Source organism: Callospermophilus lateralis, chromosome 13 (genome assembly GCF_048772815.1).
Source record: "Callospermophilus lateralis isolate mCalLat2 chromosome 13, mCalLat2.hap1, whole genome shotgun sequence".
In the NCBI taxonomy this organism is placed as follows: domain Eukaryota; kingdom Metazoa; phylum Chordata; class Mammalia; order Rodentia; family Sciuridae; genus Callospermophilus; species Callospermophilus lateralis.
In genome coordinates, this window is record NC_135317.1 from 23851547 (window position 1) to 23877579 (window position 26033).

The following is a 26033-nucleotide window of genomic DNA, read 5'->3' on the forward strand; positions in this document are numbered from 1 at the left end:
CTCTTTTAATGCTGAGTAATATTCCATTGTGTATATGTCCACAGTATCTTTACTCATTCATCTATTAAAAGGCATCTAGGTTGCTTCCACAGTTTAGCAATTGTGAATTATGCTGCTATAAACATTGAAGTGACTGCATTACTATACTATGCTGATTTTAAGTCCTTTGTGTATAGACCAATGAATGGGATAGCTGGGTCAAATAGTGGTTCCATTTCAAGTTTTCTAAGGAATCTCCATACTGCTTTACAGATTGGTTGCACCAATTTTCAGTCCCACCAGCAATGTATGAGTGTGCCTTTCCCCCCACATCCTCACCAACACTTATTATTTATTTTTATGTGGGTGCTGAGGATTGAACCCTGGGCCTTTCACATGCTGGGCAAGTGCTCTATCACTGAGCTACAGTTCCAGCCCTTGCTTTTTTTATGGGGGGTGGGGGTGGGGGTGGGTTACATGGGATTGAACTCAGGGGCACTTAGCCACAGAGCTACACCCCAACCCCATTTTGTATTTTATTAGAGACAGGGTCTCACTGAGTTGCTTAGTGCCTCACCCACTGCTGAGGCTGGCTTTGAACTCACGATCCTCCTGCCTCAGCCTCCCCAGCCACTGGGATTACAGGCATATGCCACCAAGCATGGTTCTAGATTTTGTTTTCCAATTGCCCTGCTTTTAGTGATTCAGAGGATGTTCTGCCCTGTATCAGTTCTCTGCTAAACAACAAAAGCATGGAACATGTTCCTGAAACTAAGACATGCTCTGATGTAATATAGAGGCCAATGCTGACATTCTTTAAAAGACAAATGTTCATAAGTGAAAACAAGGACCAGAATAACATTTGCATACCAGTGTTCATAGTGGCCCTGTTCACAGCAGCAAAGAGTTGGGAGAAACTCAAAGAGTACATTAAAGACCAGGAATGGTGGCTCACCTGTAATCCCACCTACTTGGGAGTGTGAGGCAGGAGGATTGTAAATTTGAGGCCACCCTGGACAGCTTAGCAAGACCCTGACTCAAAATAAAAAATAGAAAGGGCTGGAGATGTAGCTGAGTTTGCTCTCTAATACCGAAAGAAAAGAAAAAAAAGAGTCCATCAAAGGATGACGGGATAACCAAAAGGTGATCTGTATACATGATGGAATATTTTACAGCCTTTAAAAGAGGGAAGTTCTGACATGTGCTACAACATAGTTAATCCTGGACAAGGTCATGCTGAGTGAAGTAAGCCAGTCATAACAATACTAATATTGTATGACCCCACTTACATGAAGAGATGTCAGATTCCTAGAGTCTGAAAGTGGAAAGTAGCATACGTGGTTACCAGGGGTTGGAGGGAGAGGAGGCTGTGGAGTTTCCTGTTTAATGAGGATGCAGTTTCAGCCAGGAATGTAAGAATGTTCTGGAAGCAGACGGTGGTGATGCAACCACCCAACGGTGACAATTTGAGTGGACTTAATGCCGCTGAACTGTATGTTTAAAGATGACTAAAGTGGTAAATTTTACGTTATGTATATTTCTCTACAATAAAGCAACACCGGGGCAAAAGAGCTGGGCGAGGGGTTCCTGCTTCCTGTCCTCACACCTTGCCTAGGGAGATACTTCCTCTCTCCTGAAGTTCTTCCTCTAACTCCTCCCCTGGCTTCTCTGGCTGGGGTAGCAGCAGGTGTGTGAGGGGTGAGCCTGAGAGCGAGAACATATCATCCTGCAGCTGATACTGGGCGGGAAGAGGGGCAGGGTGGTGCCAGCCTCTATGTCCTGGTGCCGTCCCTGTCAGGGGGAAGCAGGAGTCTCTCCAGGATCTCACGGGCCTTCCCTCCATGTTCCGCTCCAAAGTGCAAAGCACCAGGCAGAGTAGCAAGCACTGATCTGGTGGGCTACACACAGGCCTCGGCTGTGTGATGCAGCCTTTTTAAAAGGCTATATAATATTCCATCATGTCACCCTCAGCCAGGCCTCCTCTAAACTTCTAGCATGCCCTGACTGAGAGTCCCTTGGTTGTAAGGCACAGGGAGCCAGCAGAAGGGGAAGCAGGACCATCCTGCACCTCACCAACTCAGCTGGATGATGTCCCAATGTGGGTGAAGTTTGCCATCCAGTCTGAGGTCTGGGGCCGGGGTAGTGGGGGCAGAGGGCAGAGCCTCTGCCAGATACCGTGATGCCTTTTCCCAACTCCCCAGGGCCCCACTTGCTTCACAGCAGGGGCAGCCAGAACTGCTAGTCCCTACAGACTCACCCTGTGGCAGGCCTGGCAGGCACTGGGGCTCCAGAGCACTGTGCACACTCATATACATACACGTGCACACGCACCCAGCCCTATCGCTAGGAGATTCAGTCTTTCCTGGCCTCACTTGCTTTTCTTCCTGGGGACTTCCATTGAGTCTCCAGCAGGGAACTTTCTCTGGAAACTCCCTGGGAGCTGAGTATCTTTAAGAATGTATCCAGGCTTCTTTCAGAAGGTCAGCCCGGTTTAAGTTCTCCAAAAGCTACAAGCAAAAAAGCCGTTCTGTGTTGCTTCAATGGCTTCTCTGAAGCCACATGGAAAAGTCTCAGGCTCAGCATGGACACCAACCTTAGGGGTCTGCATGTTATAGACTCTGTTCTCTATTCTGCAGACGCCACTGCGGTCTTGTTCACTCCCAGCACATCCGGCTCTTGTTTCTTCAACAAGGAATACAATCCTTGCAGCCGGGTATCACTGCCCAGCCTGAAGCTTGGTGACCAGACATTGCTGTGGCCGGGATGGTGGATATGCAAGCCTTCACATGGCTAGACTTTCCATTCACTTGAGAAGCTTTTAAAAAATTGTCAAGCCTAAGCCCCTTTCCAGGGATGTGACCTTATTTGACCACGATGGGCTTTACACGTTTTTATTTTTTTTTAGTATTTATTTTTCAGTTTTCGGCGGACACATCATCTTTGTTTGTATGTGGTGCTGAGGATCGAACCCGGGCCGCACGCATGCCAGGCGAGCGCGCTACCGCTTGAGCCACATCCCCAGCCCATTTACACATTTTTAGAAGGCCCCCAGATGTTCCAGGAAAAGGAGTTCACTTGATGCTTTGACTGTATCCCTGGTTGCTTTGAAACTTACATGTTTTTTTTTCTTTTCCCCAGCCTTCTTCTCCTTGACCTCCTCCTCCCTGATCTTCTTTTCCCTAAACTTTTCTCTGATCTTCTCCTCCCTGATCTTCTTTTCCCTGATCTTCTCCTTCCTGATCTCTCTTCCCTAATCTCATTTTCTCTGAATCACCTCTTTAAAACGCTCACCCTGTTCCTGCTGATGGGCAGAACTTACAGCCTTTGCGATAGGAGTCCCCAGTGTTTCTCCTTTGCTAGCAAAGCAATGCACTGCCTTTTTCCTTTTTCTCAAAAAAGTGTCCTTGTTATTGAACTGGCATCAGGGACAAGGACAGAGCTTTCTGCAAAATCACCCCCTGTCCCGGTACTGGGGGGGTGGAACCCAAGGTCCCAGGCATGCTAGACAAGTGCTCTACCATTGAGCTACATCTCCAGTCTTTTTTTTTTTTTTTTGGTAGTACTGGGGATTGAACCCAGGGCCTTGTGCATGTGAGGCAAGCCCTCTACTAACTGCTGAGCTGTATCCCTCCTCTGTCCTTTTAAAACAATTTTTATTTTGAGTTAGGTCTCACTAAGTTACCAGCCTGGCCTCAAACTTGCTGTTCTGCCTCAGCCTCCCTGGTAGCTGGGAGTACAGGTGTGTGCCCCCACACTGAGCTCCCCAGATGATTTTTATGTGCCTCTATCTGGTGTTGGAAATCATTGTTCTCTGTCATGTTCAGCTTCAGTAGTCAGCTTTGTGTGTTCACTCTTTTTCTCCCCCAAGATTTTTTTTTGGGGGGTACCAGGAATTGAATCCTGGGGCACTTTATCTCTGAACTAAAAGCCCTTTTCTTTCTTTCTTTCTTTCTTTCTTTTCTTTCCTTCCTTCCTTCCTTCCTTCTTACTTCTTCTTTTTTTTTTTTTTTTTTTTTAAATTTTGAGACAGGATCTCACTAAATTGTTTAGGGCTTCCCTAAATTGCTGAGGCTGGCCTTGAACTTCAGATCCTCCTGTCTCAACCTCCATAATTGTTGGGATTACAGGCACGTGCCACCACACCTGGCTTCCCTCAAAGCTCCCTCAAAGCTCCAGCAAATCAGGCTGGAGCTCAATTTATCCAAGTCCAGACACAAAACCCTGACTTAAACAGCCAGAGGGCCAAGTTCTTGTTTTCCAGGAGGACTCTTTTGGAAGAAGTACCCAGGTGACCAGAGAGTACAGCCAGAGGGCTTCCCAGTGACCTGGAGACACATGGCTATGCCTTCCAGCTCTGTTCAGGGGTAAACCTCCAAGTTGTTTATCAGTCAACTCATTGATCTTTAACAGGAGTGAGGATTAGATCCTTGTCTGAAAAACATGTTTTAACAAGGATAAGGAGAACTGGCATCAATGGGGCGAGGGGGAGACCTGGGTCTCCAATTTGTTCCCCTCTGGTCTCCCAGTCTGCTGTTGCTAGTCCAAGTGGTTCATCCTGAGGCTCAGCTGAGTCACTGTTGGGTTCAGACTGTCACCTGGTTGTATGAGATCAGGATTTCTCTCCTCCCGCCTGGTGACTGACGTAAGGCTTGACTGGTTTGGAAGAGCTGGAGCCTGGGCCAGGTTTTCTAGGGCAGGTCTGGTTGAAATGCTGGGGACTCCTCTGGCTTTCAGAGATACAATGGGCCAAAATAAAAAGTTATTTGGTAAATATTTTAAAAATTCTCTCTCTCTCTCTCTCTCTCTCTCTCTCTCTCTCTCTCTCCCCCCCCCCCCACTCTCTCTTTAAAAAAAAAAAGTTATTTGGTGGTGCCTTTTTTGGTGATAGCTGATAGGGAATTGATTTCAAGTTGAACTGTCTTGTTTTTGACTATATTGTTAATATTCTAATTGTAAAATTCCCATGGATAAATCCATGATATGAACAATGTATTTATGTTGACGGTAAATAACAAGAGTGTCTTAAATGCACCCAGCTGATCACATGACCACATCCAGACAAGCCCCATCACCACTCATCCCTGCGGATAGGATGAGAAGTCACTGCCACGCAGTGTGGGGTGGATGCAGGGCCTGCTAACATGCTGCTTCACCTTCAGAGTTTATAATGACAGATGAGGTTCGATTTACTTTAGTTGTGTAAGGAAAGATAATGTTTTGACAGGTAAATTCAAGAAAGGTATTGTAGCTGAGCATGGTGGTGCAGACCTGCAATCCCAGTAACTCTGGAGGCGGGAGGATCTCAAGTTCTAGGCTAGGCTGGGCAAATTAGGGAGACCCTGTCTCAAAATAAAACAAAAAGCGTTGGGGATGTAGCTGAGTGGTAGAGTGTCCCTGGGTTCAATCCCCAGCATTGCAAAAAGAAAAAAAAAGAAAAAGAAAAAGAAGAGTGTTTGTTAAAATTGTGCTGTGTAGGGGCTGGGGATGTGGCTCAAGCGGTAGTGTGCTTGTCTGGCATGCACAGGGTGCTGGGTCCGATCCTCAGCACCACATAAAAATAAAATAAAGATGTTGTCCCACTGAAAACTAAAATATAAATATTAAAAAATTCTCTCTCTCTCAAAAAAAATTGTGCTGTGGAAAAAGGACATTATAGCAGTGACAGCTAGCATAACCTGAAACTCATTCTGCCATCTTTCTTAAATAGTAGCATCCTGGGAAGTTGGCCCGGCTCAGAGGCCACATTTGCCTTCATTTCCCAGCAAGAGGTCACTCCCTGGCTAAATCTGGTCAGGGACAGAAATGTGGAAATGTTATGTGGATTTCTGAAAAGTCATCTTCAAAGTGCAAAGGTCAGGGCCCTTCTGTCTGCCCCACCTCCAGCAGTATCTTGGTATTTAAGTAGTGTTGCATGGAATATATAGTTTATATTCTGCTATGTAACATGTAGTAAAGATGAGATGTCCTAGGATGCTTCTCTACACTACAAATGACTGGTTTCACATGTGGCAGGTTTTGTTTTTGTTTGGTACCAGGGATTACACCCAGGGGTGGCTAATCACTGAGCCATATCCCCAGCCCTTTTTATTTTTTATTTTGACACAGGGTCTTGCTAAGTTGCTTAGGGCCTCACTAAATTGCTGAGGCTGACTTTGAACTCTCTCTATCCTCCTGCCTCAGCCTCCCGAGCTGTGGGGATTACAGGCATGTGTCCCTGCGCCCAGCTGTATGGAAGATCTTTCCAGCAAATGGAAAATCAAATTAAGTGTACTTGTCCTTATTTTTCAACATGGGTTATTGAATGATCAGAGTTACCTCAATTCCTTGTTTATTCAAAATCCATAAGAATTTTGACTAAATGTATGCACTTTCCAAATTTGAGGAAGAGACTTTTGAGGTGAATGTGCAGAATTATTAAGCTTTGATACTCTGCATGAACTTTAACATGCTTGAGTTTTGACTTTGCGTTTTGTAATAATTTCAGGCTTAATAAAAAATTGCAAAAATAGTGCAAAAGGTTCCTGGATAGCCTTCACCCAGATTCTGCAAATGTTGACATTTGACTGCATGAGCTTCTTCATTATCTCCTTCCCTCTTTTTCTATCATCTATCTATCTATCCATGCACCCACCCACCCACCCACCTATATATCTCTGTCTTTATCTCAGAGAAAGAGGTAGAGAAGATGTGTGTTGGGGGGTGTGTACAGAGAGAAATACAATTGCTCTTTGGAACTGTTTGAGAGCTGGGTGCAGACATGATTTCCTCTGCTTTAAATAAAAACAAGGACAGTACTATGATCAAAATCAGAAAAGCTGTATTGATACTGTAATATTATCCAAAAAGCAGACTTTCCGTTTCACCAATTTCCCGCTAATGTTCCTTATTTATAGAAAGAGAACGGCATTTTGACTGACTCAGGATTTTATCCAGGCTCCCAAATTTGGGCGAGTTGTTGTGCCACGTCTGTTTCCTTCACTTAGAACAGCCTTTCCTCTTTCCTGCCTCTCATGGCCTTGATATTTTTGAAGAGTATATACAATACATTAAAAAAAAACTATTAAAAAATTAAAGTGCGGCAAAAACTTGAGCACAAAATGTACCGTCTTGACCATTTTTAAGTGCGCAGTTCAGTTGGGCTAAGTATCTTCACATTATTGCACAACAGAGCTCCAGAATTTTCCTTCTTGCAAAACTAAAACTTTTCCCATTAGTCCTCATTTCCTCTTCCCACCCTGGCAAACACCACTCTTTCTTTCTCTATGAATCTGACTAATCTAACTATCTCATATACATAGAGATCATAGAGTCCATTTTGTGACTGGCTAATTTCACTTAATATAATGCCTTGCAGGTTCATTGATGTTGTAGTATGTGCCAAATTTCCATTCTTTTCAAAGGTGAATAGTATTCCATTGTCTGTGCGTACAATATTTTACCTGTGCATTTATCTCTCAGTGGACATGTGGTTGTTTCCACCTCTTTGCTATTGTGAATAATGCTGCCATGAACATATGTGTGCAAATATCTCTTAGGATTCAGGCCACTTGTTCCTTAGAATATCAATTTGTATCTGCCTGTAACTTCTTTTTTGGGGGAGGGAGGTACTAGTTATTGAACTCAGGGACACTTGACCACTGAGCCATATCCCCAGTTCTATTTTGTATTTTATTTAGAGACACGGTCTCACTGAGTTGCTTAGCACCTCACTGTTGCTGAGGCTAGCTTTGAACTCAATCCTCCTGCCTCAGCCTCCCGAGCCGCTGGGATTACAGGCATATGCCCCCACGCCTGCTGGCTGCCTGTGACTTCTTTATGATTAGATTCAGGGGCTGTGTGTTTGACAGGCATGCAAGAAGGCATGATATTCCCTTCTTAGGTTGGTGAGGTTAATTGATCACTTACTCAAGGATGGAATCTAGCATGCTTCTCTGCTCTGGGGTTGCTATTTTCCCCTTTATGATTACTTACTTATAGTGTTTTTCGAGGAGACCACTTTGAGACTATGCAAGTATTCTGGGATTTTTAAAAATCAAACTTCAACCCACTTTATGGTTCTTGTGTGAAACAATAATTCCTATGATGATTACCAAACGGTGACTTACAAAGCCCAGACTTCCTTCTTCATTTTTTTTTTTTTTTGGTGATCTGATAAAAAAGCTTTCCCTTCTTCATTAGTTTTATTTACATTTGAATGAATTCGTGGAATTCTTATTTGTGGGTTATAATTTCTTACTATCATTATTTCATTGTATCAGATTTGGCTGGTGGGAAGTAGGCTCTTGTCATTTTTTGACACATCTTCCTCATCGTCTCATTAACTTGTATTTTAGCATCAGTTTTTCCTGTGCCTTTAAACAGTGACCAATTATAGGTACACACAAAATACTAAATAACTCATATTAAATCAATTGCAAACTCTAAATGGCCAAAGACCAAAGACAGCTATAGGGAAAAGGCTTAAAGAAACATTTATAAAAATACATTCATTATTAGGCATGGTGGGGTATGCCTGTAACCCTAGTGACTTGGGAGGCTGAGACCAGCCTCGGTAATTTAGCAAGACCCTGCCTCTAAATTTTAAAAATGAGGCTCGGAGATATAGGTCAGTAGAGAGCTCCCTTGGGTTCAGTCCTCAGTACTGCTGGAGAAGAAATCCAAACATTCATTGATTAAAAATTAGAAAATAAAATAGAACTGTTTCTAATTGGAGTGTGAACCCCATGTGACACTTTGGAGTCCTTCCAGCAGGGATGGCTCAAAGAGCCATTGCATTCTGAGGGCTTGTCAAAGGAATGTCTACTGGTCTTCTGGACCCTTCCTGCTACCAGAGATGGTAAATGTACAGCTAAATGCCAGATCAGCAGTTTTATACCCGATTTCCACAACATTGCAGTTACAGGCTCAAAGACTTTAACTCCAAGGAGAGCTCTGAGATGTTCTGAATCTGAAGTGCAGGCAAGTGTCTTGAGAAAGTCACAGAGTAGGTGAGAGGTAGAGCTGGGATGGGGGTTCAGCATCCTGCTACCAAAATCACAGGATCCTTCATTTGCAGGGCTCTGTAGAGGCCAGCTAGTTTGATTCCAGCTGTGTGGGCACCTTCTAGAGACCAGCATCTGGCTGCGGCAGGTGCTCACTATCTCTCTGGCCTGTTACCCATTGTACAGGAAGCCCTCTGCTAGGGTTTGGATCTGGGGTGTCCCCCCAAATCCCATGTACTGAAGGCTTGGTCCCCAGCCTGTGGTGCTCTTGGAAGGTCATAGAATCTGGGAGGAGGTGGAGCCTCGTGGGAGGAAGTTAGGTGGTGGTGGGGGGATGCCCTTGAAGGGATACTGGGATCCAGGCTTCTCTTTCTTTTAATTCCTAGCAGCCATGAGCTAAATAGCTTCCTCCACCACACACTGATGCCATGATGTCCTGCTTTGCCACCTGCATAAGAGCAATTGGGCCCACTGATCTTGGCACTGTAACAGAAAGCTTCCTAACACAACATGTCCTTGTACCTTTGAACCAGCGTCTGATTTCTGCTTATGAGGCAACATAATGCAAGACGACTATCTGCCCATGTATGTGTAAGCAGCCATCATTTTATCTCACAGTCTTGTTCTTTGTCTCACATCCTGGTTGTTCAGCTATTCTTCACAGGATGGTGTCTTTTTAGCTGGTTGCCTTTCTCAGGAGGAGTGTGTTGATATTCCCCTAAAAGGAGTCACCCAGAACTGCACAGGGTCCTTCTCCCCAGTGCCATCACAGATGGTCCCTTTCTGTGGTTTGAACGCTGTGTGTGGACAGAGCTCAGCTGGTTGAAGTCATCCAACAGTTAGTCAGTGTTACTTTCCAAAACCTGCTCTTTTTTTTGGGCTCAATTTGGCTCTATTTTTAGGATGTTTTCCACTGGGAGAAAGAAGGAGGACAGGGGCGCAGATCAGGGAAAGCCAATTCTGCTCTGCCAGCCCCAAGTTGCTCCACTGCATATGTCTACAGCCACCAGCGCAGTCAGCTCTTGCTACACCCGCGCCTGTCCCCTGCTTTCTCAATGTGGTTTCAATGTACGTCATCAGGGCACACTTTTCCGCACTCAGCAGAAGGGACGGTCTGATTCCAGTTTCTCTTCTCCCCGGTTTAGCAATCTCAGTTGACTTGACTTGGACTGTTCCTGTCAGCCTCATGTGCGGTGTGTGCATGCGCGTGTGTGTAAGCGTGCAAACACCTGCGTGTTGGGGAGATGTCATTGATCTACCGAGGAAGCCAAGAAGTGGAAACCAAATTGCAGAGCATTCAAGAGTGGAAGAAATTCACTCCACCTGGCGTGAACATGGACAGTTTACAAATACTAGTTTTTATTTTATTTCATGGAAAACAATGGGAGTCATTGACATCTGAGGAGTGGAGGAGATGCTTAAAGACCATCTGGACGCCTCATCAGCAGATAGGAGAACAAAGGTCCAAACCAGGTCCAGACAGGTCAGGGCCAGGGTCTGGGTTCCAGACTCCTGGGCCATATCCCCAACCTCACACCACAGTTTCTTCCCTGTCCTCCCATTCCTTCTGGACAAAGCTGGGAGCTGTAATAAACTCAGATCGTAGTGGTTGATTGTATAACCTAGAATTGCTTTTTTTTTTTCTTCTGGCACTGAAAATTTAACCGAGGGTTTTGGCACATGCTAGGCAAGTGCTCTACCACTGGGCTGTATCACCAGCCACCTCCTTTTTTAAAAATTTATTTTGAGACATGTTCTAAGTTGCCCAGGATGACCTTGAACTTATGATCCTCTGTCTCAGCCTCCCAAATATCTAGGATTACAGGCTTGCTTGACCATGCCCTACCCTACCAGAATTGCTTGTGTGTGTGTGTGTGTGTGTGTGTGTGTTGCTGAGGTGTGAATCTAGGGCCTCGTGCATGCCAGGAAAGCGCTCTACACTGAGCCACAACCACAGCCACAGTCCCTAGAATTGCTTTTTGTTTTGGGTCCCTGGCTCATTTTGACATTTCCTGTAGGTCTAATGGTGTTATTCAGTATTGATCTCTTCCTAGATCCCAACTCTTTCAACATCATAAAGCAAATTCACTCTTTAGTGAACAGCAGTCTCTTTGCCATCTGCTGTGAGAGAAGTCTTTCCACCATCCTAAAGTCAAGGTGTGCTCCTTAACATGCAAACCTAGGTTTAATGGGAATGCAATGCTGCTTACAGATACTTGAGGATGAGCATCTGCTATTGGAAGGGGCATAGGTATATTTTGTTTTTCAAAAATTTTGTATAAATTTATTAAAAAAATTTTAAAAATTTATATAATTTTTTTTTTTTTTTGTATTAGGGATTGAACCGAGAGGTGCTTAACCATTGAGCTATATATCCTCAACCTTTTTTTTTTTTTTTCCAATTTAGAGATTGGGTCTCACTACATTGCTTAGGGCCTTGCTAAATTGCTGGGGCTGGCTTTGAACTTGTGATCCTCTTGCCTCAGCCTCCGGAGCCACTGGGCTTACAGGCCATCGCCACTGTGCCTGGCCAGCAGCAGAGGGAGAATGAAGCAGGGAGATTTGAGGAACGTCTAATGGTTGAACTTATGATCTTATCAAAGTCTTTCTATCCAGTAGTGCTGTCTACTAGTGGAGCTGAAGTTCTGGGGGGTGGGGAGACTCTTGGGCATTATGGTTGTCCGGTTGGCTACATCCAGTCTTAAGCATCTGTCTGCCCTCTGAATCCACCATGACTGATGGCTGAGAGATAGTTTGTCTTACCAGTGAACTAACAGCCTAAACTATCAAAACAGTGATGCCAGGAAACGTCAGCTGGGCCCCCTTCCACGGACCCATATACAATTTATCTACTGATGCCTTAGAAAACTTTTCACCTGGGGAAGGTCATAGAACACTTTTCTCATGGAAAAGGTGGTTTTCTACTCTGCTTATTTTCCATCCATGATTTGGGAGATTTCAGACAGGAGACATCAGAGTGTGGTCTAGCAATTAATTGTGGCCATGGCTTACTCTACCCTAGAAAGGTCTTTACCCTGAGCTGTCCTATCAGTTTATATGGTCTTACCACATTTCTCGATTTTTCTTCAATTTCTCTTGGTATTATCTCTGGGTCGACAGAATATTGCTGCTGAAAAACTTTTCTGTCAAGAAACAAAGCCAATTGTCTTCTAAGACATCCTTCTATGGAAAATGAAGATTAAGTGTCAGCAGAGAGCTGGCTGGACCCCCAGTCATGCCTCCCTGGGTAGCTGGCCATATCTGCCTGAGGTCATTTTGGTCCAGCATCTGGCCCTCAGGTTTTCCTATTTAAAGTTGGATTTTGACAGTACACACAGATATAGTTCAGCTCAGGGAAACTGAGTTCCAAATCAAACTCAAATGAGAATGATATAAGAATTAAGCTGTTTTCTGTTACTCTGATGAAATAGCTGAAGCTTGGTAGCTTTAGAAGAAGAGAGGTTCATTTGGCTCATGGTTCTTGTCTAAGGTCAAGTGGCTGCACCTGGTGAGACAGCGCAAAATGTCACATGGCAAGAGGAAAGGAGTATATGTGTGTGTGTGTGTGTGTGTGTGTGTGTGTGTGTGTGTTTTCCTTTTTTGATCTCTTCTTTTTCTTTTTGGTCCTGGAGATTGAATCCAGGGGATCTCTACCACTGAGCCACATCCCAAGCTCTTCCTTCCTTCTCTCCTTCCTTCCTTGGTACTGGCGATTGAGTCCAGGGACACTCTATCACTGAACCCTTTTTTAATTTTGAGACAGGGTCCCACAAAGTTGCTTAAGTTTGCTAAGTTGCTGAGGCTGGTCTTGAACTTGTGATCCTCTTGCCTCAGCCTCCCAAGTTGCTGGGATTATAGGGGTGCACCACTGCACCCAGCAAATTAAGGCATCTTAAACCCTCTGAGAAATATAATAGCGCCCCCTGATTCATGTCTTCAATTTCCTCAGTTTTAGTTACCTGAAAATTGTAAAGGAAAAATTCCAGAAATAAATAATTCATAAGTATTAGATACTTTTACTATAGTATGTTTTAAAAATTGTTCTTTTTTATTATTAGTTATTACTGTTAATCTCTTCCTGTGCCCAAATTGTAAATTAGACCTTCTCATAGGTGTGTATGTATAGAAAAAATACAGTCTATATACAGTCTGGCAGTATCTGAAGTTTCACACATCCACTGGGGGTCTTGGAGCATATCCTCTGTGATTAAGTAGTGATTGCTATATACAGGAAGACCAAGGCTGCCTCCACATTTTTTTTCTGTTTTAATGGTGATTATCATTAACATTAATGCCATTTCTTTCTTTTTATAAAACTGTCATTTCTTATTTAATCAACATTAGTATACTTGCAAAGCATGTGCTATTTCTATACCACATCTACACCATGCTTTCCAGGTGTGACTGCTAAAGCATACAGGTGCATGAGTCTCTCTGAGAGGCTGGGTCATGCTTTCATGTGAGAACACTTTACATTGAAACATCATTTGGAAAATTTAAATTATTAATCTCTGTGATTGCTTCTTTTTTATTGGTGTCTTATAATTATACCTATTAGTGGGATTCATTGTGTCGTATATAGTTTCTTAAAATGATTCTTATTTGTACATTATAAGTGAATACTAGATAACTCAGAGATTATTTTAATCAGGTTTTTTGCTGCCGTGACTAAAAGACCTGACAAGAACAATTTTAGAGAAAAGTTTATTTGGGAGCTCACAGTTTCCCAGGTTTCAGTCCATAGACAGCGGGCTCCATTCTCAGAACTTGAGATAAAGCAGAACATCATGGTAGAAGAGTGTGGTAGAGGGAAGTGGTTCACAGGAGATCAGACAGCAGAGAGACTGTGACCCACCTCTTCCAGCCACACCCTACCCACCTTCAGCCACTACCCAATTAATCCCATCAGGGGATTAATTCACTGATTGGGTTAAGGCTCTCATAACCCAATCATTTCTCTAAACCTTTGCGACATTGTTTCACACATGAGCTTTGTGAAGACACCTCATATCCATACATATCAGACCGCCATCTAAAACTCTTGGATCGAAACTTGTCATTGGGAAGGAGAATAGAGCATTCTAGTCACAAAGTGATTGAACTGGGACAAACACAAAAGAATACCAAACTAGCTGAAGATTTTGCTTTTTATTCCTCAGCTTATCGGCTATGTGACTACAGGATATTTATTTAATATTTCTGAGTCTCAGTTTCAACTCAAGGAGGAAAGGTAGGGGCATGAGGGTATGTGTGTGTGTGCCTGTGTGTGTTGAGGAGACACTGACATTCAAAAGCGAATCCTTAATTCAGAGAAGGCACATAACTTGCTTGACTTGATCGCCCTGACCCAGCTGGTGTTTAGTGAATTAATACTTTTTGCATGCAGAAATGAGAGATCTTGACTTTGGGTTCCACGTGCCTTCAGACTCAGTGAGGAAAAACTGAAGAACAACGAGATACATGTGAAATTCCCAGGCGATCTGCCTCCAATTGAGTGAACTTAACATCCTGTTTGGACTTTCCTTTCACCTGCATTCTTACCTATCCCTCTCTGCGTTCTCAGCCTGATCCATGGACCTTTCTCCCTTTGTTCTTCAGCTCTAAGCTCTTGGGCATAGGAACTCTTTCTTAGTAACAGTCCCTGTGAAGCTCGGTTTAATACCAGGATGAAGTCTCTCTGATCACTTTCTTTTGGCTGGACCAACGTGATAACTGAGATTCCTTCTGCCATTTCTTCCTTGCAGGTTCTGAGACACAGCTACAGCTTGCGAGTGTCTAGTAACTGCTAGCTATCTGCATTAGTTAACCATTTTTGAGACACTTTTCACCCCAGGGAAAGAGGCTTAGCATAAACTTCTCAGAATCCTCTACAGAATTCTTTGACTATTTCTTCCTGTCTTAAGCTTGTCCACTGGGGACAGGACACAGACCCACTGATATTTTCCTAAAGATCTATGCAAAGTTAAGAAATAGAATCCGCCCTCATTAAAACATAGCCAAAGCTTTATTCTCTTTTTCCACAGGTGCAGGATTCATGCAAATTCCATGTGTACATGTATGTGTCATTTGCAAGAAACAATGGTGTTGTCAACACATGCAGATCACCATGGAGTTCTTGACCATCTTTCTGCCAAGTCTTTCCCCCTCAATGCCCAAATCTACACAATCTAGACGCCCCCCCCCCGCCGAATTTGAGCAAACTGAGATATCACTGCTTAAAATATTTTTTTAAAAGCTACATTTTTGTTTTAAAACAATATAGACTTAAAAGAAGTTGCAAAGTAATACAGAGTCCCATGAACCTTTCACCCAGCTTCCTCCAATGTTGACATATTATGTAACTATAGTAAAATATGAAAACCAGTTAACTGATGTTGGTATTACAATGCTAACTAGATCATAGGACATCTGATTTTAAAAAAAGCATGACTATTTTGAACTCACAATATAATACTTTTTAACAAAAATACTCTTATGTCTTGATGTTGGGTAAGGAGCCTTGTCCAGACCCTAATACCTTCTGGAAGCAGCATGGTAGGGTGATGCTGGATATGAAACACTAACAGGCAGCTTTAAGAGCATGATCCTAAGCTCAGGAGTGTCCTTAAAAAAAGGAAAAGCCCATACCAGGTGGAGTAACATGCACTAGGCAGAAGGTAATGGAAACTTGGGTTTGGTAGGATGTGGTTTGCACAATTTGAGTTGATTCATCCAGAGCAAGGCTAAGGCCACAGTGGACCCTGTTTACATCTCAATAATGAGATAGTGAAGTCTACTTGATTGGAGAAAAAAGTAATGACTTGTGTCGAAAAAGAATAAATTCTTTTCCTTTTTAAAATAGATGTGACTTTTAGAGCCATTTTAGGTTCGCTGCAAGATCAATAACCATCTCTGCCCCTCTCCACTCCAGCAACTATAGTTGGAATCTTACACTCAGTAGCTTTTTCAGATTGGCTTTTTTTAATTTAGTGATATGCATTTAAGGCTTCTTCAGGTCTTTTAGTGGCTTGATGCTTATTTCTTCTTAGCACTGAGTCATACTCCATTGTTTGGATGTACCACAGTTTGTTCAGTCATCTAACAAGGGATATCTTGATTGCTTCCATGTTTTGGCAAATATGAATAAAGTTCCTAGGAGCTCATGAATTGTTTTTTTTAAATATTTATTTTTTAGTTTTATGTCTTTATTTTGTTTTTATGTGGTGCTGAGAATCGAACCCAGTGCCTCACACATGCTAGGTGAGCGTGCTACCACTTGAGCCACATCTCCAGCCCCTCATGAATTGTTTTTTGAATTGCCTGTGTGACATTGTATGGGTGGTCTCGAGTCTCTATTCCCATTCATATGAATTTCAAATATTTTATTTAAAAGAAAACCCTCCCCCTCTGTGGATGGATGGTGATAGAAGCGTTTGGTTTTGCTGTTTATGTGGTGTCTCAAATTTACTCTCTCCTCCATGGGATTTTTTAGAGGAGAGAATAATGACACTTTGTGTCTAATTAGCAACTTCTGATTGCTCACAGCCTGCCACAGCTTGTTACCTCTCTCTTTCTCTCCCTGGGGAGGAGGTAGGCACTGGCATGGTTTACATGTTTAAATCTAACTAGTTGGTGCAGGATCATGCAAATGATGTCACTTACTGCTGTCGTGATAGTCATGGCTGGGAGTGCTGGTAAGGGTTAGATGACACAGGCCAGCAGAGCAAACTAGGAGTAAAGGTCACAGAGGGAAACTACTTCCATGTCCTTTCTCTAAGAGGACCTAGCCCAGTGAATTCTGCTCTGCAAGCACCCCACCAAGCACTTGGTAGCGTTTTAAGTAATTGCCCTGCTAATGTCTTGTCTATACAATGACGGTCTTTCTCTGCTCTTTGCTTCCAAACAGCTTAATTGTTCTGGGTGAGATCATCCGAATCACTGTCAAATCACTGTCAGATCTTCCCCTGCTTTAGGATTCCTCTCAGCAACCTGGGTTAGGGTGGATCTACAGTGAGTCTCCCTGTCTGTTGTCTGTGTCAAGCAGAAGATACCTACTCTCCAAACACTGTTCCTGACTGGCTTTCTTCCTTAATCTTTGACCTGATTCCCTGACCTCTCTAATCACCAAACCTCCTTTTACTCCTTTACATGAAGCACGGGATTTTGACTAGGTGGACTTGAAGACCTCATGGCTTAAATAAGGTCGAGGGCTGTGACTCAGAATCAAAAAGAAATCCTGTCTGCCCAAGCCCTTGGAGTTGTTCTGGCTGTAAAAATATCATGTCCTAGAGAAATGGTTACAATCTTGGCACCCTTTTCTGACAGGCTGCATTCATAGTATCTTTCCAGTTTGGGGACTTGGGAGTTGGTGGAGCTCTGGAGGGTCACGTTTGAGAAGATAGGGGGCCATTAGCAGAACTAGGTAAAAGAGTTAGAACCCTCTCTACAATAGCAAACTCAGAACAGCAAGTGCTTGGAATATAGTTACAGTTGGGCTACTTCTAAGCAGTTTTGTAGTGAAGTAGTTTTATCTCCCACTGGGGCTGTCATTTATTTATTCAGGCCTGTAAAGGCTAGGAGCATTTCAAGCTGGCCATTAAAAACTCCCTCAAGTGTGAATTTGTCCTTGTCCCTCATGCACTCTCAGATTGCATTTACCTATCCTAAGCAGCAGGGGGATTAAATTGACTTCTGTTTGCTTGCTGCATATCTGGTGCTGGAGGTGGTGACTGGGCAAGAACCAATCTTTGTTCTGGAGGTCCACAGCTTTATTGACACACAGGCAGGGAAAGTGCCCTGTCTGCACTGGGACCTCTGGGGATGTCAACTGTCTAGTTGCCCGACTGCCAACCCTGGTCAGATGCTGTTATCTAGGTCAAGAGATTAAAGATGTGCCTCCTCTGGCACAGATCCCCACCCTTGACTCCCCTGAGCTGAAACCAATATTGTGTTCAAAATCTTGGAGGGGGAAAGAATGCCACCTGGTCTGCTTACCTGGCCTATAGGTGTGCAAAATCTTAGTGGGCAAGCAGCAGGCCAACAGGTGCAGGGTGCTGCCTGGGACAGTCTGACTCCCTCCCTGACTCCTGCAGATCCTAATGCTTGGAATGCTTCCTCGTGGCGCTGGCACACGCTGACTTGTTTTCCCCTTTGGGTCAGCCCACTCTTATTTGGGGAGTGGAGTGGGGATCTCTTCTCACTTGGGAATTCTAGGGTGTCACCTCTGGCATTTGCTCCCACTGCAGAAAAACAAGTACAAATGCAATGCATCGGGTTTCTGAACAGCTGCCGAGCGCGGAAATCAGACAGTCAGCAAAGTTATGTGGGGAGCTGGGGCTCGGGGGAGGGCGGTACGCCAGGATGGGGTGAGGGAGTCGGGGTCGGAACCCGGAGGCCCCGGGGACACGGGCCAGGTAGGTGACTGGGCGCTCAGGGCCCCTCCGGGCGGACCCGGATGCTGGAGAGGGCGGAGGCCCGGGCGGGGCTGGAGAGTGGGGCGGGAGCAGCTGTGCCCGCCGCCAGGGAGCAGGCGCCCTCCCAGACGAGCATGCAGGACGTGAGCGACGTGTGGCAGCCTCTGCGCAGACTTTTCCACTGCACTGTGGGTTTCAGCGAGCGCCGTCTCCTTCCCTCCAATCACAGCTCAGCCTCTGCGCAAAGTGTGCACCGGTCCGCAAGGCAGGGCTACGCTTCTATGCCGACATTTCGCTTGCTAAAGTCATTCATGTCGTGCCCCTGCTAGGGCGGTGGTCCCCATCCAGATTCCCTAGACCTTCACCGAACAGCCTCAGATCTGACTACACGGCTGTCATTTATCACGAGCCGATGCAAACCGTGAGGACCAATAAAGCATGGCACGAACATATCAAAATGTGGCAAGGGAAGGCTGTAGTGTGTGCAGGAAAAACTACATAAACTTTGAGTTTGCATTACCAAGGTGTAACCTCTTAATAGTTATTCAGGAGTTTATAATCTGGTAATGGATTGCAGGTGGGAATGGAGTCCAATTTTATTTACTACACGGAGAAAGCTCAGAGGCTGGGCTGCAGGGGTTGACATCACACTAGACAGCGCAAAACGTTGCTTCTCTCGGCACAATTCAGGTTAGGGACCAGAAATTATTTAGAATTATTCAGGTCTTCTTAAGGGGTAACCAGAGAAAGGTCTAACAAGGGTAAAGAGGCTCCTCGTTCTCGTAGGACCTGGGACTAGATAGCACTGATGCCCGCCCGCAGGGGGCGCCAGAAAGACGCCTCCTGGCTCGCTTATCCTCTTCCCACGTGAAAGGGGGCTGGGACGCAAAGAATGCGGCCCGCCCAGAGCTGACGTGAGCTGTGCTGCCGGCCCGGATACTTTAAAAGGCCGGGCGCTGCGTGTGGCATCCTGGTAAAGCTGGAGAGCAGGCGAGCGGGCGTGCTGTGCGGCGGGATCGCGGCTGTCACTGCGCCCGAGCATCCCCGGGCTTTCCAGAGCAGACAAGCCGGCCGTGCTGGCAGCTACAGCTCTGCGCTCCTCGCAGAGCCCGCCGATCCCCCTACAGGCTAGCGTCCAGGACTTAGCACAAAGCACGTTTCCCAAAGCAGCACAGCGAGCGCCCGACCGCGCGCCGGCGCACGCACCCCTACTTTCCTTTGTTCCCGGGGTCTGCGGCCGCTCTTCTCCCCACGTCGGAATCTCCTCCCGGGGTGGCGGGCCGCCGAGCGCAGCTGCGAAGATGCCCTTGGAGCTGACACAGAGCCGGGTGCAGAAGATATGGGTGCCCGTCGACCACCGGCCCTCGTTGCCCAGATGTGAGTGCGGCTGCGCGGGGGCCACGCTGCAGATTGCGCCGCGTGCAGAGCCAGGCCATTGTGTGCGGCCGCTTTGTGCCGGTGCTCCTCTGCTGGAAGCGCGCTCGTGCGGGCGCGGCCGGCGGGGCGGGGGCGGCGGCAGGCTGCGTCTCCGGGGCTGGACGGCGGGGGCGCTGTGGTCCCGGAAACGGCGAGCGTGCCCGGGCCCCAGCTGCGAGAGCTGAGGCAGCGGAAAGCGTGCGCCTAGGGGACTCCGGGGAGGCCAGTCCGCGCGCTCCGCGCGGGCACCAGCGGCTGACTGACTGGAGCAGGGGCGCGGCCCGCCGCGCCTTCGCTCCTCTTCTCCGGGCACCCTCGGGGTTCCCCGTCTCCCTACCTTCCTCCGTTCTCTGCATTTCCATCTCCTCTCTCCCCCTTGCTATGCATTTGTCTTCTCTCTTACCTACCTGCACATTGCTCTTTCTCTGTCTCCTCGTTCTTTACCCTCACCATATATTTATGTTTCCTCTTCCTTCTCGATTCCCGTCTCCCACTCCCTTGTCTCTGTATTTCCATCCCTCCCGCACTTTCCACGACTTCAGGAGCGCCCAGGCTGGGGGCGACAGCCATCCGGAACCAAGCCCTTTGCTCTTGGTTTGGGAAGGGTCCCAGGGTTGGTGGCTGCGCGGTTGGCAGCGTTTCACAAGTGCACCAAAAAAAACAGCAAATTCCCGAGATCGGAATTTGCTGGCAGTTCGCCTTCCCGCCACGCCAGACGCCCTTGGTAAACGATTTGGAGGTTCCCCTGGGCTCAATCTCTAGCTGCACAGAGTCGCCTCTCGGGCGGCTGAATGGCAGTTGAAATGGCTCTAAGGCGATGCTGCCCTTTCAGGTAAGTCGTTCAGAAAAGCCCAACAGGTGCAGAAGGACGAACTACGTACGTGCTGGGCGTTTTGCCTAGCCCAGGTCGGTAGCCTGAGAGGCAAGGGTGGGATCCAGGTGCAAATTCTCGTGGCTTGCGGTCATCTGAGGGCACCTTAGTTCCAGATTGCCACGTTTCTCAGGATGGCCACCGCTGACAGTGACAGCTCACTTGGAGGTTTGCTGGGTCTGAGTCACGACTTCTCTGCCCAAGACCTGCTCCCAGTGGGTGGCGCTGACCCAGCCAGCAGGTCCTTTCTGTTGGGCCTGTGGGTTTGGGGGGAATAGCTCTCCTGCTCTCTCTTTCTGGGCAAGGTAGCCAGGAGGGACTGGCAGGCTTCTCTCATTTCTCAGCCTTTTCAGATAATCTGGGGCTTGTTTACTAATCTGGGGCTGGGTGAGGTCTTGATTGTCTTTCTATAAAAATACCCTCAGGGAGATTTGACCAGAGCCAGATGCAGAAACAAGTCCTGCCCCTCTCTGACTTTTGAATACAGTAAATATCATCTGTAGGGTACTTAGTAACCTGCAATCAGCCACACAATATATGGGTTGTTTTCCTATATCCGTGTAAGTTCAGGTGATGGAATGAATGCATGCACACACACTCCCTGGGATGGTCCCCAGGTTTGGGTCTGAGAGGAACATCCTGTGTTTCTGAGCGGACACTGAGGTTGGTTGACATTAGTGCAATAGTGATTATGACAGACGGCAGCATGCAGGAAGACATTTTTCAGGCTTCAGAATTCAATCCATTAGTTTCCCTGAGCCTGCACGTATCTCACGCAGATGAGAGATCTGCCCAAGAAGAAGAATCACTGTCAGAACCATTCAGAGCTTGAGGGGGAGGTGTGTTGCCAAAGCAGATGGATTAAGATGCTTGTCTGCATCCCGCCCACTCTTGGAATCCTTGTGTGTGGCTCTGGGGTGGAGTCTCTAACACATTCCTTCTTACAAAAATATCTGCAGCCTGGGTATTTATTACACATCCTTATTTCAAATAGTGGTGTCTTTCCCAGTTTATGTAGTTATATTTGTCTTTTACTGGACTGGGGGAAGGTGAACACTTCTTCTCTAATAGCATTTGGAACAGTTGGTGGGATTTCTTTCTCCCAAACCTGTTACCATCTTTATCAGTGGTCACCTCCTCGGAGGTCTGCAGCAGATCCCTCTGAGGTTTATTACTAAAGGAGGACAGAGGCTGGAGTTGTGGCTCGTGGTAGAGTGCATGCACCTAGCATGCATGAGGCACTGGGTTCGATCCTCAGCACCACATAAATATAAAGATATTGGGTCCACCTAAAACTAAAATAATAAATATTAAAAAAAAACCACAGGGAATGTTTCTGTTCAGGTACAAAGAACAGAACAACAGCAAAAAGCCCCAAATGGATGAGCCCAAGATGAATGATATTACTGTCCTTGAAGCACCCGGATTGGTGCTTCATCAAATGCAAATGGAGACTTGCCGAATTTGTGAATCGGCTGAATTGATTAGAATTAAGTTCTTGGTTAGCAAGGGTCTCATTTAATTTATCATCACTAAAACTTGAGCACCTTCTTACTGATCTAGATGATTTATTAGCCACTCAGAACCTCAGTTTCCTTGTCTGTAAGGTAAGTTACATTCTGTCTACTTAATTGGGGGAGGTAAGTTACATTCTGTCTACTTAATTGGGGAGGAGGGTATCTGTCCCTCTCAGTGCTATGGTTCTGAGATAAGGCCTAGCACTTAGGCATTAGACAAGTTGTCATTTCATTGGAGCTTAGAGGGTATTATCACTGGTCAGTGCAGTGCCTTAAACAGCAGGTATAAAGACCATCTTTTTTTTCCCCTAAAATATGGCTGCATGGGACAAAGTCGGTTTATCTTTACTTAGGATTTAGAATAGACTGCAGAGGATTGACTGCAGTGAAGATAGGGGCATGTGATAGATTTTCTTCTAGAAGTTATTCCTGTTGATGGTATTCTAACTTAGGGAAGATGGGTCAGTATTCCAGAGGAATCCTTGCCTTGTCCTCAAGTGACCCCTGCAGTGATTCTCAGCTGAGGCTGCCCATTGAAATCATTTGGGTGAGATTTTTGGGAAAAAAAAATCCAAACTGGAGCCTCAAATCAAGTTCTGAATTGCTCCAGACAGAACCCAGTTAACTTAATTTTTAAAAGCTCCTTAGGCTTAACCACTTAGAAGAGTCACTCATTTGGGAAAGAGCAGGTGAAGGATTCTGAAAGGGAAAGACCTAAATTGAGCCATTGTCTGTCATTCAGGTAGCCATAATGGCCCATAGGTTCAGAGGACACTGCAGGGAGCAATTCACGTGAATTATGCTGCAGTTCATTCTTACAGTAGTGTCTATGGAGCATCCCTCCATTGTACAGAAAAGGAGGCGGAGACACTGAGACAGGAACTTATCCAAGGAAGTGGGGAGGCCAGGCTTCAAACTATTTATTGACTTCATGCCCTGTGTGCTTCCCACTCTGCTATTGTATTGCCTCCTAAAGTTGCCGAAGAGTCGCTATAAAATACCCATTGCCCAGTGTCACTGGTTAAGATCATGGGGCTGTGAAGGTTTAAGATTAGGTTGACATTGGTTAAAATGTGTATGCAAAGTAATTCATGTATGCCAATGCCATCGAACAGTGCAGAAGAGGTTTTGAAAGAGGTGTCTGTTAGCTGCATTCTGCTGCTGTTCAGTAGACAGCATGCTTCTCGGTGCTGCATTCTGGTCTCCCAAGAGCCAGCTGTGTTAGGTCTGTTTTTCCAGAAAGAACTTCTTAGGGTGGGTGTGTATTGCAAGCGTCAAAGCAGGTCTTTTTGCACAGCTTGATTCTACCCTTGCTTGCGAGTAGGTTGAGGTGGTTCCTATAAATGGACACAATCTCAGTTTCCTTACATGCTTGAGGAAATGGGTCCCTTCTTGGTTCATAGCTCTCATAAACAGCCCCTTACATTTCTTCCCCTTGAACTTGTTAATTGAAGTGTCTCACCTACTTGTAGAAAAGAAGAGATGACTTAGCATCTTTTTATTGTTAAGGTTAGCTATTTTGCAGAGCCCCCGAGTAGAAGTAAGTTCAAGGGAGGTGGAGGGAGACACAGCAGAGAGTCTTGCCAACCATTTTGTAATGGTGAGTCTAGTGTCAGGAGGGCAGTTGAGGGCAGCTGTCCAGTGTCTGCTTTTGTCCACATGTTGCATGTTCACAGGGAGGCTATTCACTTGATCCAGGGAGTGATGTAGGACAGATAAGGCTAGACACTGAGGAGTTTTCATGAAGCGGGTTTATTCAGGAGGAGAGCTGGAGTTTGGGCTCAGGGCTGCAGCCTTTCACCCTCCATTTTAGAGACGAGCACTGTCCAGGTGGGGGATCTGCCTGCCTGCTGACTTTTTTCATAGTGTATTTCTCCAGTCACTGTCACTGCAGATGCATGCTGACTTGCTAGCCCTCTTGCTTTCATTTGGAGTCCAGTGTATGTTTACCTGTAGGGAATGGGCACAGGTAGCATGCTTGCACTGTGAACTAACAGAATGGTATGGCCAACTTTTGTACACTCAGGTCTTTGCTCAGTGGTACCCATCACTAGGTGACATTGACCCAGGTTCTTCCACACATCTTCCTGTCCACCCAGCATTCAGAGCATGTGTCTTCTTATGAGCATATAGGGTTGAGGTTCATTCTTGAGTCCTGGTGATTTTCTGTGAGTTCTTACTCAAGGAACACTGGCCTTCACCATCAGCAATTCTTTTAGCCTCAGTCTCCCAGACTGTAATCAGTGGTCTTTAGACAAGGGCTTCCTTCCCCATTACATAGTTAACATGTGTATTCTCTTATACTTTTTTGCGGGGTGGGATCCAGGGATTGAACTTGGGAGCACTCAACCATTGAGCCACATCTGCAGTACTTTTTTTTCTATTTTATTTAGAGACGGGGTCTCACTGAGTTGCCTAGCGCCTTGCTAAATTGCCGAGGCTGGCTTTGAACTCACAATCTTCCTGCCTTAGCCCCCACAAGCTGCTGGGGTTATAGGTGTGCACCACCGCGCCCGGCTTCAAAGACTGTCAAAAATTTAAAACGTTATGCATTTATACAAAATGAAATGAAAAAGACTAGTATACCTTAGAAAATCTTGTGTTAAAGTCAGCACTCATCATGCCTCGTCCTTTGTGCTGTAGGAGACGAAAAGGCAGGGATCCAGGGAGGGCAGTGATGTGTCAGGATAGATGGTAAAAAGGACCGTAGAGAAGAGACTGGGGGTCTAAGGGGATTCCGGCAGGGATAGGAGATTATAGGCTCATGCAGGCACCTGAGATGTGCTTTGAGTTTAAAAAAGGGTAATGGGGGGGGGGATGAAGAATAGTAGCCAGAGATTTAGTTAAAAGGACAGGTGGTTCCCTCCTTTGGCTGAGATCCAGGGGACATTTGGATGGAGGGAAGCTGCAGCCCCCTTTGAATCTCAGGCAAGAAGCCCACCCAATGGGAAGAATGGCTTCCACCTTGTCAAAGAGGGAGTGATGGTTTCTTTGGATTTGAAATTCAACCTGACCTTTTGCCTAAAGGCATTGACTGCTGGGGTGATGGTTTTGTTTGTTTTCTGCCTCCCAGATAGTCTACTGCCAGAGGAGATCTGTCCTGTGATTAGTGGATAGACATAATCCCCGACTTGATAAATCAGTCAGCTTCTGCCTCTGCTTCCTTGGCCTGATTCCAAGAGAGATATTCCATGTGTGCACAGCTGCGTGTCTCCGTGCGTCTGGATGCTCTTGGGTGGTGGCCTGTTGGGTCACCTGACGGGGATGGGTGCTGGTCTGGGGGAGGGATCAGTGTATGGATATTGTTTCAGGGCACAGGTAAGAAGATGTCAGCTGTAGCCCCTCTGTGATTTGTTAACTGCAGCTACCCATATTATTGGGGTTGGGGTGGGGTGTGTCCTACGCCCCCTGGCTCTTAGGGAGGCCGCCCTCTCTCTGGGGATAGATATGTGGCCCCTTGGTGCTTGTTTGCACTGCTCCAGTGCTTATCACCTGACTCTCCTTGTCAGCGATAAGCACCTGTTTTCTAGGAATCTGTTTGTTCCAGGGCCTCTGGAAACTGAGGGAATGTGGCCACAGGCCTTGTGTAGCTTCTGAGCCACCGGGAGGTTGTGATGGCCCTACTTGGTCCTCCTAACTCAGATCCTGAATATTAATGAGTAGGAATGGGAAGCAAAGCACCTGCCTGCCTGCCTGCCACTCAGGCCCTCCACCTTACCCCAGCCAGGCCCAGGGGCACATCCTGGAGCACCTCTGTGGTGTGTTCAAGGTGACCTCGGTAGGGATTGTGTTGGGTGTCCCACTTGGGCCTGTCCTCAGGGCTTGGCATTCCTTCCTTCCCATCCAGCTACCTTCCATCTTAGACTTCCCTTGGAGT

At 46.0% G+C, this 26033-nt stretch overlaps 1 protein-coding gene across 4 annotated transcripts in view; it reads left to right on the forward strand.

The window, feature by feature from the left end:
• Positions 1 to 26033, forward strand: part of Pfkfb3 (6-phosphofructo-2-kinase/fructose-2,6-biphosphatase 3) — a 78476-nt gene that overhangs the window by 32003 nt on the left and 20440 nt on the right. For 3 of the 4 annotated variants that reach the window (XM_076832393.1, XM_076832392.1, XM_076832396.2), the window contains exon 1: positions 19312 to 19729. The exons of the other annotated variant lie outside the window; for it this stretch is intronic. In XM_076832393.1, the coding sequence (XP_076688508.1) occupies positions 19654 to 19729 (76 nt within the window). In that variant the 5' untranslated portion in view covers positions 19312 to 19653. Of the gene's footprint in view, positions 1 to 19311; positions 19730 to 26033 lie in introns of those variants that run through there. 4 annotated transcript variants of the gene reach the window in all.